We start from the raw sequence: 14,147 nt of genomic DNA, 5'->3' as shown, positions 1-14,147 counted from the left end.
ATGGCCCATGTGAAAGTTGTTCTTATTGTTTCTATGGAGAATTATTTCTTAGCTTTATTGCAATCAATAAAGATATAGTAGAAGAATTCTTGAAAACAAACTTTCTTACTGGAAAGCCTAACGAGTACTTCCAGGTGATGTTAAAGAATTACCTCGAGCTAACATAATGATCACACAACAGTGAAAAAAATCCAACCACGTGGGGACCGTGTAAATGTGGAGGATTGCATCAGAACAGTTATTCAGCGTCAGATTTTTGGCAAATGAAAACTTCAGATCATCAACAAGAAATGGTAACGGGCTTGTTTTTGTATAATGCTTTACTCAGTCCCTAAGGACCCCAAAGCGCTTTACACTACATCCAGTCATCCACCCATTCACACACTGGTGATGGCAGCTACACTGTAGCCACAGCTGCCCTGGGGCGCACTGACAACGTGATGTTGGATTTTGAGGCGCAGGTAAACACGGACTGTCACCAGTGCTGTTGACCAGCAGGGTAGAAGATCCACTAAGGCAACGCCTGAGAAGTCAAAGGAAGAAGATGGTGTTGAGAAAAGACTGCCTGCATTATTCAGTGTACGAAGAATATTCAATTTCGTAACACTGCTGCTAGTGTTTCGATGTAACATGTTTTGGTCCACGCGGACTTCCATATGTTCCACACGTATCAGCTGACGGGCAGATGATCACGTGACGATCACCTGCTTCCTGGTCTGACAAGCGACAGATTTTGCAGGTAACCTGTGTTGTCGCTCTAATGTTAGACGCGTGTTAGCTGCGGATTTGTAATTCCCGATCCTGTGCGGAACATTTCCGAGACTGTGCAGTATTACGTGTACACACCACTACACGTGAAATATTCCGCTCGGGTCGACTTGCTTCACTTGTTAGCATTAGCAAGTACTTCCGATCATTTACTAAAGTATAGTTTTGGACACTAATGACTGTTTGTCATTGGCCCTTTCTGCATAGGAATACAGACAGATTGTTCAGATACAAATATTTATCGGAGGAGGCATTTGAAATAAGCTAAGCGCACACTTAGTAGTTTTTACTTTTCCAACTTGTATTTTTCTCACACACACTCAGTGAGAGCTTACTACTATGAGGCTGGTCATTCTCGACGACTATGATCTGGCCAGTGAGTGGGCAGCAAAATACATCCGCAACAGAATAGTCCAGTTTAAGCCTTCTGCTGACCGGTTCTTTACTCTGGGCTTGCCAACAGGTGAGTAACAACAATTCCCATGTTGCGAAAAATGAGTCCTGAAATGTGAAGTCTGTGTTTCCCCACTAAGTAGGATTTGTCTCATTTCTCACAGGTAGCACTCCTTATGGCTGTTACCAGAAGTTAATTGAATACTACAGACATGGTGATATTTCATTCAAATATGTGAAAACATTTAACATGGATGAATATGTCGGTGAGTTAAAGGATAACTGACTCAGCTTTTTCCTCAGTATTAGTTGTGTAACTCTAAGTGGGCTCTTTGGAGAAAGTGTTTTTGAGGAGGGGCCGTGTACTGGGAGACAAAACCAGAATTTCAGCAGTGTAAACTAGCAGCTTTGCAGCTGGCTCAAGTCTGGTGACGGTGTGTTAACTGTGACTAATGAGCTGCATTAAAGTTGATATGTCGCAGTTGACAACAGAAACAAAAATGTTACAGCCAGTTTTAAAACGGGCCCACAGACGTTTATCATCTTATCAGTAGTGTTACAGCATCACAGGCTCAAATCAGAACCACTTGATTCTCTGTTGTAACCCTCAAACACTTACCTAAAAGCAGATAATGCATAAAAGGAAATGGCATCAAAAGAGTTTGTTGCTCTATAAAAGGCTCCCCATAAAGCTTGGATATCATATTTTTCATCACTGATTGGAGAAAATAGACAAACCGTGGGTTTGTCTTCAGCTCTGTATGCAGGCTGATAACGAGTCGGTGCTCTGCTGAGCCAAACATTCCTTTAACCTTAACTAGAAATGACCTTCTTGAAATTCCTCATAAATAAAATTTTAACCATTTGGGGAAAATATTCATAATTGATACTTACCTATTGATATTTATTTAGACTCTTTCTCTCTGATCACATCCTCCACTGCGTCTATTAGACCCCATTCCTACAAGACTGCTTAATGCCGCTTGCATGCGCAGCACCTATGCCACGGCCTCGTCTCGGTAGGACGTGCCCGGCCAGAACAACTTATCCAGGAGGCGCCAGCCTTAGCTGTCTCCTTTCGATGTCGTGTAGCGGCTCTACTCTGAACCCCTCCTGAAGGACTGAATTTACCCTGTTGCTAACGGGAGCCCATCCACCTTTCAGAGAAAGTTAACTTCCTCTGCTTGTATCTGCGATTTCATTCTAATAGTGTTAACAGAAAGATGAGGCACAGATGAACAGATTTATGCACCAGATGGCAGGAGACACAATAATTTAGTGGCGTTGGGCATCAATTAAAATGTTAACAAATCTCCATATTAGCTTATCTTAATTGGATCCCTGTTAAATCCAGAATTTAATTTAAAATCCTTCCCCTTGCGTACAGAGTCCCATTTTTTTATGTTAAGGACCTCACAGTACCGCATCACCCCAACAGAGCACTAGGCTGCTTAAATAACCTCATGATCAGGTTATGTGTTCAGCTTAGGTGTCAGTGGTGACTTAGCCAAGTAAAAAGAGACAGTTTCATGACACAGAAACATGTGACCTCGAGCTCAGAACTGCTCACTAAACCATTTATTTCTCATTGTAGTCCACCATCAGGCTTAACAGGACTAAAATACTCAGTAGCTTTGGGCTAGCAGTAACAGAATGTACTAACATTAGTAAGTTGTATGAAGAGATTTTCATCAAACTGAGTGATCAAGAGTGATACTCTACATGATTAGTTACTTTGAGCTATTTATTTCTTTTTCATTCTGCTTTTCTTACTAATTTCACTTTCAGTAAACACGTTTTTGCTGTTCAGGTCTACCTCGTGCTCATCCGGAGAGTTACCACTCCTACATGTGGAACAATTTCTTCAAGCACATTGACATTGATCCAGCCAACGCTCACATTCTTGATGGAAATGCACAGAACTTGGAGGAAGAGTGTCAGGCTTATGAGCAGAAGATCGCTGAAGCTGGAGGAATCGAGTTGTTTGTTGGAGGTCAGACGTGTGGCTTTTGATATAGATTGCACAGCAGTGCTGCGTGGTATGCAAACTATTTGTGAAAGTGTTGTGACTGCAGATTGTGGCTATTTCACTACATTATTATTATTATTGTTGTTTCTATCTCTGCACAAGTGGAGTGGCGTTTTTCTGTTGGGATATTATTAATATAAGTAATACACCAATGGTATACAAAGAAATAAAAGATAAACCCAACAGCTAAAACAATAAAAAATCTATTCTTGGCTTCCTTTTTTTTCGATTTGGAGTTCTAAGCTTTGGCATGACTTAATCTTTGATTAGAAGGAAAATCTGCTAGCTTAGAGTAAACTGTACCTTTGCCACATCTCGTTCGCTGTTATTGTGCAAAGTTGCCTGAACTCAAGGCAGTTGTTCTTTTCTGTGCTTGAGTCGATCACAGACAGCTCCTCATTTGAACTGTTTTTTTCGTTTCTTCATCACCCATCAATATTTACTCTTCTTGAATGTAGCAATGTTTATGCTAACGTGCTAGATAGCATTACTTGTGTGCCCAGATAATTTAATATATGGTCACTGGGCACAACGGCTGTGGCAAACTCCTGTGAATAAGCGAGCAGCCAAAAATAACTTTATTGTTACAAATTGTTTGGTTTACAAATTCTGTGTTCCATGTTGTTTGCTCTGTTGTTAAATTTGCATTACGTAAGTAAGTAAGGTTTATTTATTAAGTGCTGTATGGCTGAAGCAGTTCAATGATATGTGGAGTCATGTGACCGTGGAGGGCTCTGAAAGGATCACTTAAGTCCGCATGTGTCACATGAAGCCTCGCAGCAGCATTGTGAACCATCTATAGGCAATCCAAAGATGATTTGCTCAGGCAGAGGAATAACAAATGACAGTGATCAGGGTGAGATGAAACCATGCGTAATCATTTCCATTTGACTTTGAGACACAACATATTCACGACGGATGCAGCAGCGCCCCCTGCACAGCCATCCCGCCCCCAGACAGGGTTTAGGAAAGTGGAGTGGAAGAAGACCCACCTGCTCTCCTCCCTGCTTGTCTGTTTTAAAAGTGGCCTGTTGGTTGCATGTGTTGGTTTGCCTTAGTGTATGAGGTGTTAAAAGACAGTGTGATTGAGGGGACAGATGCAACACAAGCATGAGCACTCGATGCGCCCCTTAAAGCCCTCGAGATCTGAGGTCCACATAAATGCACTGTACTTTTTAAAAAGAGGGTCAATAACAGTCTGATTAAAATGTGTAGGGACACAGCCAGGCGTCAGAGAATGAGTAATTCTCTTATAAACTCAGGGTCAGATGGCGTAAGAGCTTTTTGAACAGTAAGGTTGGCTGATTGTGGCAAATAAAAGGTTTGAATTCCCTCGGCCGCTTTAGATGAAATTAGAAAAATATGTATCCCTCGCATCTTTAGCTGTGTTGTTAAAGGAGTGAAGTAGTTACAAAACTATGTGCAAAATTTCACCGTTGCAGCACCTACTACTATGTCATAGGGATCAATTCATTTCATTTTATGCTCTTTACCACATGCTGTTGAATTTTGTTCTGTAGGTATTGGTCCTGATGGTCACATAGCATTCAACGAGCCTGGCTCCAGCCTGGTTTCCAGAACGAGAGTGAAAACCCTCGCAAAGGACACCATTGTGGCAAATGCTCGTTTCTTTGGCAATGACCTCTTCAAGGTTCCCACAATGGCTCTGACTGTTGGTGTAGGAACTGTCATGGATGCCAAGGAGGTCAGATTAAAGGACACTTATTTCAGTCCTTTTTTGTCCTGTTTACACACTTTACATGCAAAATATTTGCACAAATTTTACCTCTTGTGTGTGTAAAGGCCTTAAGAAAAGCCAGCACGCAGAATTTTGACAGCGAATATTTTACCGGCTGATGTTTATTGAGACTGTTTCTCTTCTGTAAGGGCTACTCCGTCTCAAGTTGCAGACATTTTCTACTCGGCCGTCTCCAGTTTGTACAAAAATGTTATCGTGCAAAAATTTTGAACATAAATAATAAGTGCTGTGAAATTTTAGCTTCATATATCAAATACTTGTCAAGATGTACTTTTTGAAAAATGCTCCACTGACCTTCTTTCCAACCCTTTTAAACTGCAAAAGTTTGAACATTACTATCTCCAAACTTCCAACAAACCACTACAAACTGACGTTTTCACTAGTCTCTCTCACCATTAAAGACGAATCAGGATCTAATTTGGGATAGGTGCATTAAAAACAGTGTCTATTGTATTTCATTTATATATGAAAAAAGTCCAGCACTCCTGTCACGTACTTGATCACACACGAATAACAATTACAATATAAAGTTGCTTGAATAACCATGGTTGTGGCTGCTGCTAAATATAGTCATTTCAGTACAATAAAACTTTAACACACTTTTCCTCTGCTCAGGTGATGATTCTTATCACGGGAGCACACAAAGCTTTTGCTCTCTACAAAGCCATAGAGGAGGGAGTTAACCACATGTGGACAGTATCAGCGTTCCAGCAGCACCCACGCACCATTTTTGTCTGTGATGAGGATGCCACCTTGGAACTCAGAGTCAAAACTGTCAAATACTTCAAAGGTACCAGTCACTCCTGTTGTGTGTGCCTGTTTCTAATACCTGCTTATTTTTAACTAAAAAGCTACAGTGCAGGTAACTGATTAGAAAAATGCTAACTGACTTAAATGTGTACCGTGAGTACAGGTATGTGAACCAAAAGGACTAAAATGTCATGCTTAAAGCGATCAAACAATTTAGCTTTAGCTAACAAATGATAAATGGGCTGGTTCTTATGTTTCTCTACATGACTGCTTTATATAACTTTCCTCATGCAACATATTTAAATATGTTGAAAAATGCAAAAGCTTGTAGAATAAAATCAACAATGTGTGGAAAACCTTAACTAGTACATTTTTTTTAACACACTTGTGTTTAAATTTAGCTACACAAATAGACCGAGAGCTGCAAACTTACATATTTACTTATATATGCTTAGCATTAGATTAGCATTAGCTTGGATATTTGACAGGCATTGAGTCCACATCCCAGCAGTTTGTTTTACTCTTTTCATTTTTGTTGTAGGTTTAATGCATGTCCATAATAAACTGGTGGACCCAGTGCTCAGCATAAAAGACCAGTAAAGGAGCCAGTGAATAAGGAAGACAACTGAAGGTTGTGACCAATGATTTCTGGATTCAACATCTGTTCCACGTCTGAAGAGCTGGTGTTTGAGTCCTTAACTGTGCATGTTGCTTATTCAGAAACTTACTTTGAATGTTATTCTTTTCAGACTGTTACTGATTATTAGTGAAAGGTCACTGTTCATTTATGTTGCGATGTAGTTATAACACAAGTTTACCTATCCGAGGTGTTTTGTTTAATCTTTAACTAATTAAAACTAGTTAATGTTTAACTCGTTTTTTCAGGATTACTTTTTTCTATAAAGTAATGACCATAAACAAAACGCCCAAATTTGTTTGGTGGTTGAAGCGAACCTAGACTCTTTGTCCATATTCATTCCCAAAGTAGAAGGCAACAATGTGCGGACAACAGTTCAACAAAAGAAGCAAATGTGATGTGTATGTTGGTCAAATCTTGTCAACCAAATAAACACTGTACATGTAGATATATTTTAGGGTCCTCGTCAATTAATTAAAGAGAGCCTGTTACTGTCCAACAATAATTATCAGTCGGTGGATTTGAGTGTCTCACATGTGGATACCGTGAGTGGTTTTGAGGTGATGTTCCCAGTGTTTGAAGACTGAGATATGGTTTAATGCTCCTGTTAGAAAACCTTCTGTTGGGATGATTTTCTTTCACACTGCCAAAGAACAAAAATTAGTGTCAAAGTGAAAAACTCCACCCAGTTTTCTTTTACAAGGGGTTCATAACATGTGTCCCAGACATGTAAGGTGTTGGTTTCATACACTTACTGGACGAGTGTGTATTCCTATGTAATTAATTAATGCTGTTACACCTGAGTGTACTGAAATGCAGTGTGACTGCAGCATAAATTTAATTTGTCCTAACTTTACTTGAAACACATTCTTGTATATGTGCTTCACAATAACGGCTGCTTGACTTTTTGCTTCATGGATCCTTCTCACTTGGATGTGGCCTTAGAAGGCAAGGGCCTGTTTCGTAGCTGGCCTATTGCCTAATCTGATTACGCCTCATAGCAGGATTTTACAAATGTCCAAAGCCTTGAATTGGGCTCATACATCAGTTTTGATTTGGTGGGGATAATTAACAAAAGTGACAAAACATTTTTATCACAGCCCTGATCATTTGACCATATATTGATACATACAAAACTACACATTTATACCTGAACATTGATATCACCATATGGGAAGACAGAATCACAATATAATGTCGGCATATATGTCATGATCTTGGTCTAAGTGGTCTTGTGTACCCCTACCAGACGATGTTCACAGCGATTCTACAGTTGATGTTTACCAGCAGAATAGTGTAATGTACAGTGGGGCAAAAAAGTATTTAGTCAGCCACCGATTGTGCAAGTTCCCCCACCTAAAATGATGACAGAGGTCAGTAATTCGCACCAGAGGTACACTTCAACTGTGAGAGACAGAATGTGAAAAAAAAATCCATGAATCCACATGGTAGGATTTGTAAAGAATTTATTGGTAAATCAGGGTGGAAAATAAGTATTTGGTCAATAACAAAAATACAACTCAATACTTTGTAACATAACCTTTGTTGGCAATAACAGAGGTCAAACGTTTACTATAGGTCTTTACCAGGTTTGCACACACAGTAGCTGGTATTTTGGCCCATTCCTCCATGCAGATCTTCTCGAGAGCAGTGATGTTTTGGGGCTGTCGCCGAGCAACACGGACTTTCAACTCCCGCCACAGATTTTCTATGGGGTTGAGGTCTGGAGACTGGCTAGGCCACTCCAGGACTTTCAAATGCTTCTTACGGAGCCACTCCTTTGTTGCCCGGGCGGTGTGTTTTGGATCATTGTCATGTTGGAAGACCCAGCCTCGTTTCATCTTCAAAGTTCTCACTGATGGAAGGAGGTTTTGGCTCAAAATCTCACGATACATGGCCCCATTCATTCTGTCCTTAACACGGATCAGTCGTCCTGTCCCCTTGGCAGAAAAACAGCCCCATAGCATGATGTTTCCACCCCCATGCTTCACAGTAGGTATGGTGTTCTTGGGATGCAACTCAGTATTCTTCTTCCTCCAAACACGACGAGTTGAGTTTATACCAAAAAGTTCTACTTTGGTTTCATCTGACCACATGACATTCTCCCAATCCTCTGCTGTATCATCCATGTGCTCTCTGGCAAACTTCAGATGGGCCTGGACATGCACTGGCTTCAGCAGCGGAACACGTCTGGCACTGCGGGATTTGATTCCCTGCCGTTGTAGTGTGTTACTGATGGTGACCTTTGTTACTTTGGTCCCAGCTCTCTGCAGGTCATTCACCAGGTCCCCCCGTGTGGTTCTGGGATCTTTGCTCACCGTTCTCATGATCATTTTGACCCCACGGGATGAGATCTTGCGTGGAGCCCCAGATCGAGGGAGATTATCAGTGGTCTTGTATGTCTTCCATTTTCTGATGATTGCTCCCACAGTTGATTTTTTCACACCAAGCTGCTTGCCTATTGTAGATTCACTCTTCCCAGTCTGGTGCAGGTCTACAATACTTTTCCTGGTGTCCTTCGAAAGCTCTTTGGTCTTGGCCATGGCGGAGTTTGGAGTCTGACTGTTTGAGGCTGTGGACAGGTGTCTTTTATACAGATGATGAGTTCAAACAGGTGCCATTCATACAGGTAACGAGTGGGGGACAGAAAAGCTTCTTACAGAAGACGTTACAGGTCTGTGAGAGCCAGAGATTTTCCTTGTTTGAGGTGACCAAATACTTATTTTCCACCCTGATTTACGAATAAATTCTTTACAAATCCTACCATGTGGATTCATGGATTTTTTTTTCACATTCTGTCTCTCACAGTTGAAGTGTACCTCTGGTGCAAATTACTGAGCTCTGTCATCATTTTAAGTGGGGGAACTTGCACAATCGGTGGCTGACTAAATACTTTTTTGCCCCACTGTAACAAGATGATTGAACTGAATCTGTGTTTTTTAAGTAAATTTGAAGACTACTTTTAAAAAATGTATTTATTACACCCAAGGTTTTATCATTGATATTGGTTCTGTCTGTTGGACTTTGGGAAACACATACATAAAATGAAACGATATGATATGATACACTGCTGCTCTGTCCCATATAGCCGGTGGTGTCAACCAAAGAGAGAGGAATTTATTGCCTTTGGGAGAGCAAAGAAGAGGACCCCAGACTTATCTGTAGCTGCCTTTGTTGATTTACATAATTTGTTTAAAGAGCAAACCAGCAAATGACCCAAAAAATGGTGTTAATGGGTCAAAAACACTTGGCCTAGGTGTTGCCAGTGTTGCCCTAACTATAAGCTAAAACTATAAGTTCCCATTACAACTTTTAAATATGCTAGCAACCACAAGTAAGAGGCCAACAAGTGCTCAGCAATGTTTTGAGTTATTTCACACTCTTTTGTTTACTGCATAATTCCCCATGGGTTCATTCATAGTTTGATGCCTTCAATGTAATTATTCATGAAAATACAGAAAACCCATTAAATGAGAAGGTGTGTCCAAACTTCTGACTGGTAGTAGAATAGAATAAACCTTTATTTTCCCACAGATGAGAAATGTGGGTGTTACACAGCTTTTATAGCAAGGGGAATATAAAATATAAAAGGAAGACACAAGGTGGTCCTATTTACATAAGCGATTGAAGTTCGTACATACAGGTAACAATGTACAGAATATGTATAGAAAAACTGTACATAACTATATATAAAATGTACAGTGAAACAAGCTGATGAGTAGGATGACCATGTTAAACTGTAATTTAGTCTGACAGCTGCTGGTAAGAATGACCTGCGATAGCGCTCCTTCCTACACTGTGGGTGCAAAAGTCTACTGCTGAACGAGCTGCTCAGTGCTCCTGACCAGTTTGTTGAGTTTCCCCCCTGTCCCTCTCTGCCATTCCACCACTCCAGCAGACCACAGCATAGAAAATAGCAGACGCCACCGCAGTGTCGTAAAACGTCCTTAGGAGTGTCCTGTTCACCCCGAAGGATCTCAGCCGCCGTAGCAGGTGGAGACGACTTAGACCCTTTTTGCAAAGTGTTTGTGGACCAGTCCAGTTTGTTACTGAGGTGAACACCCAGGTATTTGTACTCCTCCACCGTTTCAATGTCCAAACCCTGGACGTTCACTGGTGTAATAGGAGGTGGCTTCTTGCAGAAGTCAGTCACCAGCTCCTTCATCATGCTGGCATTGATGCGAAGATGGTTCTGTTTGCACCAACTGACGAAGTCGTTAATGACCCCCCTGCATTCCAGTTCGTTTCCCTCCGACACCCAGGCCACAATGGCGGTGTCATCCGAGAATTTCTGGAGATGGCAAGTGTCCGTGTTATAACTGAAGTCTGCTGTGTACGGGGTGAAGAGGAAAGGGGCGAGCACTGTTCCTTGTGGGGCCCCCGTGCTACAGACTACCACCAGGGGTGGCTGTAGCTCAGGTGGCAGAGCAGGTCAGCCACTAATCAGAAGGTCGGTGGTTCGATCCCAGGCTGCCTCCTGGCTGCATGCCAAATATCCTTGGGCAAGATACTAACCCCGTGTTTGCCTACTGGTGGTGGTCAGAGGGCCCGGTGGCGCCAGTGTCCGGCAGCCTCGCCTCTGTCAGTGCGCCCCAGGGTGGCTGTGGCTACAATGTAGCTGCCATCACCAGTGTGTGAATGGGTGAATGACTGAATGTAGTGTGAAGCGCTTTGGGGTCCTTAGGGACTAGAAAAGCGCTATACAAATGCAGGCCATTTACCATTTACCTCAGACACACAGTCCTGCAGCCTCACATACTGGGGTCTGATTCTTATATAGCGCTTTCCTACTCTCCTGGAGTTCTCGAAGCGCAACATGCCTCATACACCCATTCACACCCACTCATACATCACTTCTAAACTCAAGTGCAAACTAACCAACATTCACACTCCGATGAACGCATCGGACGGCAACTTGGGGTTCGTATCTTGCCCCAGGATATTTGGCATGCAGGCTGGGGAAGCCAAGGATTGAACCACCAACCTTCCAATAAGTAGCTGATTTGGCATTATTTGAACTGAATTAAATTTCTCTCACTGGAGCCGTTAATGTGGCAGTCCTTTGAGAAGCTTTTCCAGCAAGACACTGCTGCCATTGCTGGTCAGTTTGATGCTGTTGCTTTGTCTGACTTGTCAAAGCTGGCTCAGGGTTGCGGGATGAGCATTCTAAGCAGAGATGCCCAGACCTCCCTCCTCAAATTCATCTTCTCCACTTCTTCTGGTAAGACACTGAGAGATGCTGGAGAGATTATGTGAACCATGACACATAATCTCTCCAGCATTTCTTGAGCTTCTTCCAGGGTTTATATTTCCAAAACACCTCACCTAAGAACCACCCTAGTTAATGTCTCAACCACCTGAACTTGTCAAGAAACCAACAGAATGATGGACCTGTTTATTTATAGACTAAGTGGACAAAGAAAATCCTTGTCTGTGATGCTGTGACATCATCAGAGAGATGACAAAGATTTTACAGGTTGTCCAAAGACATGCAATCAATCACAAAAGCTTACAGGGATCAGAAAATGCTGAGAAGTATACACAGAAACAGGTTAATTCCAGTACTAGACTGGCAGAAATCAAGCAAACCCTACATGACTGAGGCCTGACACAATGATCTGATGATGACTGACTGTTTGCTTCAGTCTTAAGAGGCCAGAATAATAACCTGATGAGCAACGGGTGAGCTAATCAGCTGATCTCTTACAGGTGAGCAACCGACAAGGAAGTGGAGAAGCCTAGACAAGCCAAGGGAAGGCAACTGGACAAATGGAATCGGCAGGCAAAATCTGAAAGAGCAAACACATGATTTGGAGGCCCTCCTGCTCTTTTTGCTTTGCTGTGCCAACCAGAGACTCAATCTCCCCGGTGAGGGATCCAATGATGCACCGGGCTGGGAGGATCAGTTCATTCTCCATTGGGTGGGTGGGGTTCCAAGATTGTGAACTGGCAGGAGAGAGCATCTGGCTTAGTATTCCTGAAGCCTGGGTGGAAAAGGATCATGATGTGTTTAATCCTATTGCTGTTTGGACATATGCCAGGTGATCAGTCCAAACATCACAGAGACGTTCACCTCCTTCAAGCCAGTCCCTCCATTGTTCCAGTGCCAGCTTCATCACCGGCAGTTCTTGGTCCCCCACATTATAACTGTGTTCTGTGGGAAACAGGCGATGAGAAAAGAAAGCACTGCATCTACCCCAGAACCTGAAGCATCGACCTCCACAGTGAACTGCAGAGAAGGACCCAGTTGAGCCAGAACAGGTAAAGACGAAAACCAGTGTTTAAGGCTTCCTGGGCTGAAGTCAGGTTAACGGAGCAAAGATTTTTGTATAGATCCTGATTTTTATTCTGGCCCTCACCACCCGTCACCTTTGGCATAATAAGACTTTGAGATAATAATGTGAATAACAAGATAAAATAAGATTAACGAGAGGAACCCAGAGTCTATAGCGCTCCTCTTGTGTATGACACAACAAAGTCCAGAAGTGTTCTTGCTAAAACTGCCGGACAGGACAAGTTTAAAAGAAAATAGATAAACAATTTTATATAAGGAATATCATCAACAAAATATTCAATTGCATAAACAACAAGTTGTTAACTATCACAAGAAGCATGGCTAAAAGTAATTGTGTGACTGGAATAAATACACAAATTCAGTGGCAGGCTATGAAATACTGATTGAAAAAACATGGTTAATACTGACTGACAGTTTCTCACATGATAAACATTAGTGAGGTTTTCCCGCTTCAACATCCAGTCATGTAAAACCATTGGAACCGTTTTTAGGCACTGATTTATTTTGTCACAGTGTATTGAGATAGTAGCCACAATACAGTATGAGCAACAATTACAGAGAATGGCACTGTATCACAGATGTGTGCTAGATGTGTTAATATGGCTTGAGTAGAATGAACATACAGCTCTATACCAGTCTTCCTCTCACAATGCTCATGATCACACAACATGCTTTGAGGTTTCTGGGCTGAATGAAAACAGCACTTTTTTTTTTTAAATGAGCTACGGTACTTTACAAAACAATGCTGTGGAAAATATTATTCAATCATTAGAGCAAATATTTAGGTAATCATTCCAGGTATTTGTAAGCAATAAACATTTGTTATATTTGTTTTAATAAATGAAAAGCATTGGAATCATCTTAAGTTACAAAAGGGGTGTGTTGAAGCTGTGGCGAATGAAAGACCTTCACATTTTGTAGACCCTGTCTCGCCATAGACAAGCTATCAGTGCTAACACTAAAGACACAGCTTTGACAAAATGCACACTGTTTTTTATGAACGATTAGTAATCAAAAGCAAAATATCATTTTATCTCATCAGCACTATATTGAAATGCAATCTGTGGTATTTAAAAGCACTGTCATGATGAGCGTCAGGCCACAGTTTGGTAAACCATGTATATGTCATTTCCTTTTGGTACAGTAACAGGATTATAAGGCTGCATCAACTTCTGCACTGCATTCTTTCAGCTTTTAATTATTTTGACCTGAATCAGCAAAAATGACATATTTGACTTCTATAGAAGATCAGAGACTTCTGCTTGATTTTTGGTTTAAGAGCTCGAACGTCATTACTAATGATCTGTTATCTAATTATTTACTGTTTTGTTAATACTAATAATTGCAGTAATCCTTATTTTACATAATTTGGTTCGATCAGTGACGGTTAACTAGAAATGAACACACTTTAACAATAACTACACTGTCAATGTTTGCATAGTTTACCACTTCTTTGTCTTCTTTGAGAATGACATGTCTATTGACACCTTCGAGCAAGTAAATCATCTTCATGTCA

At 41.4% G+C, this 14,147-nt stretch overlaps 1 protein-coding gene across 2 annotated transcripts; it reads left to right on the top strand.

Moving 5' to 3' along the window:
* Positions 1-646: 646 nt before the first annotated feature.
* Positions 647-7,112, top strand: LOC102302079 (glucosamine-6-phosphate isomerase 2). 2 transcript variants are annotated; one of them, XM_005938678.3, is made up of 7 exons: positions 647-739; positions 1,093-1,231; positions 1,326-1,427; positions 2,972-3,154; positions 4,711-4,895; positions 5,565-5,739; positions 6,241-7,112. In XM_005938678.3, exons 2-7 carry the CDS (start codon positions 1,108-1,110, stop codon positions 6,297-6,299), a joined length of 828 nt encoding a protein of 275 aa, XP_005938740.1. In that variant the 5' UTR covers positions 647-739; positions 1,093-1,107; the 3' UTR covers positions 6,300-7,112. The 2 variants fall into 2 exon arrangements, with proteins under 2 accessions (XP_005938740.1, XP_042083194.1); XM_042227260.1 differs by having other exon boundaries at positions 676-1,231.
* The last annotated feature ends 7,035 nt before the right edge of the window (positions 7,113-14,147 follow it).

Source organism: Haplochromis burtoni, unplaced genomic scaffold, assembly GCF_018398535.1.
Source record: "Haplochromis burtoni strain Fernald_Lab_line unplaced genomic scaffold, NCSU_Asbu1 Contig_251, whole genome shotgun sequence".
In the NCBI taxonomy this organism is placed as follows: Eukaryota; Metazoa; Chordata; class Actinopteri; order Cichliformes; family Cichlidae; genus Haplochromis; species Haplochromis burtoni.
The sequence above is the reverse complement of the archived record's forward strand: the minus strand, read 5'-3'. Positions and strand labels throughout refer to the sequence as shown.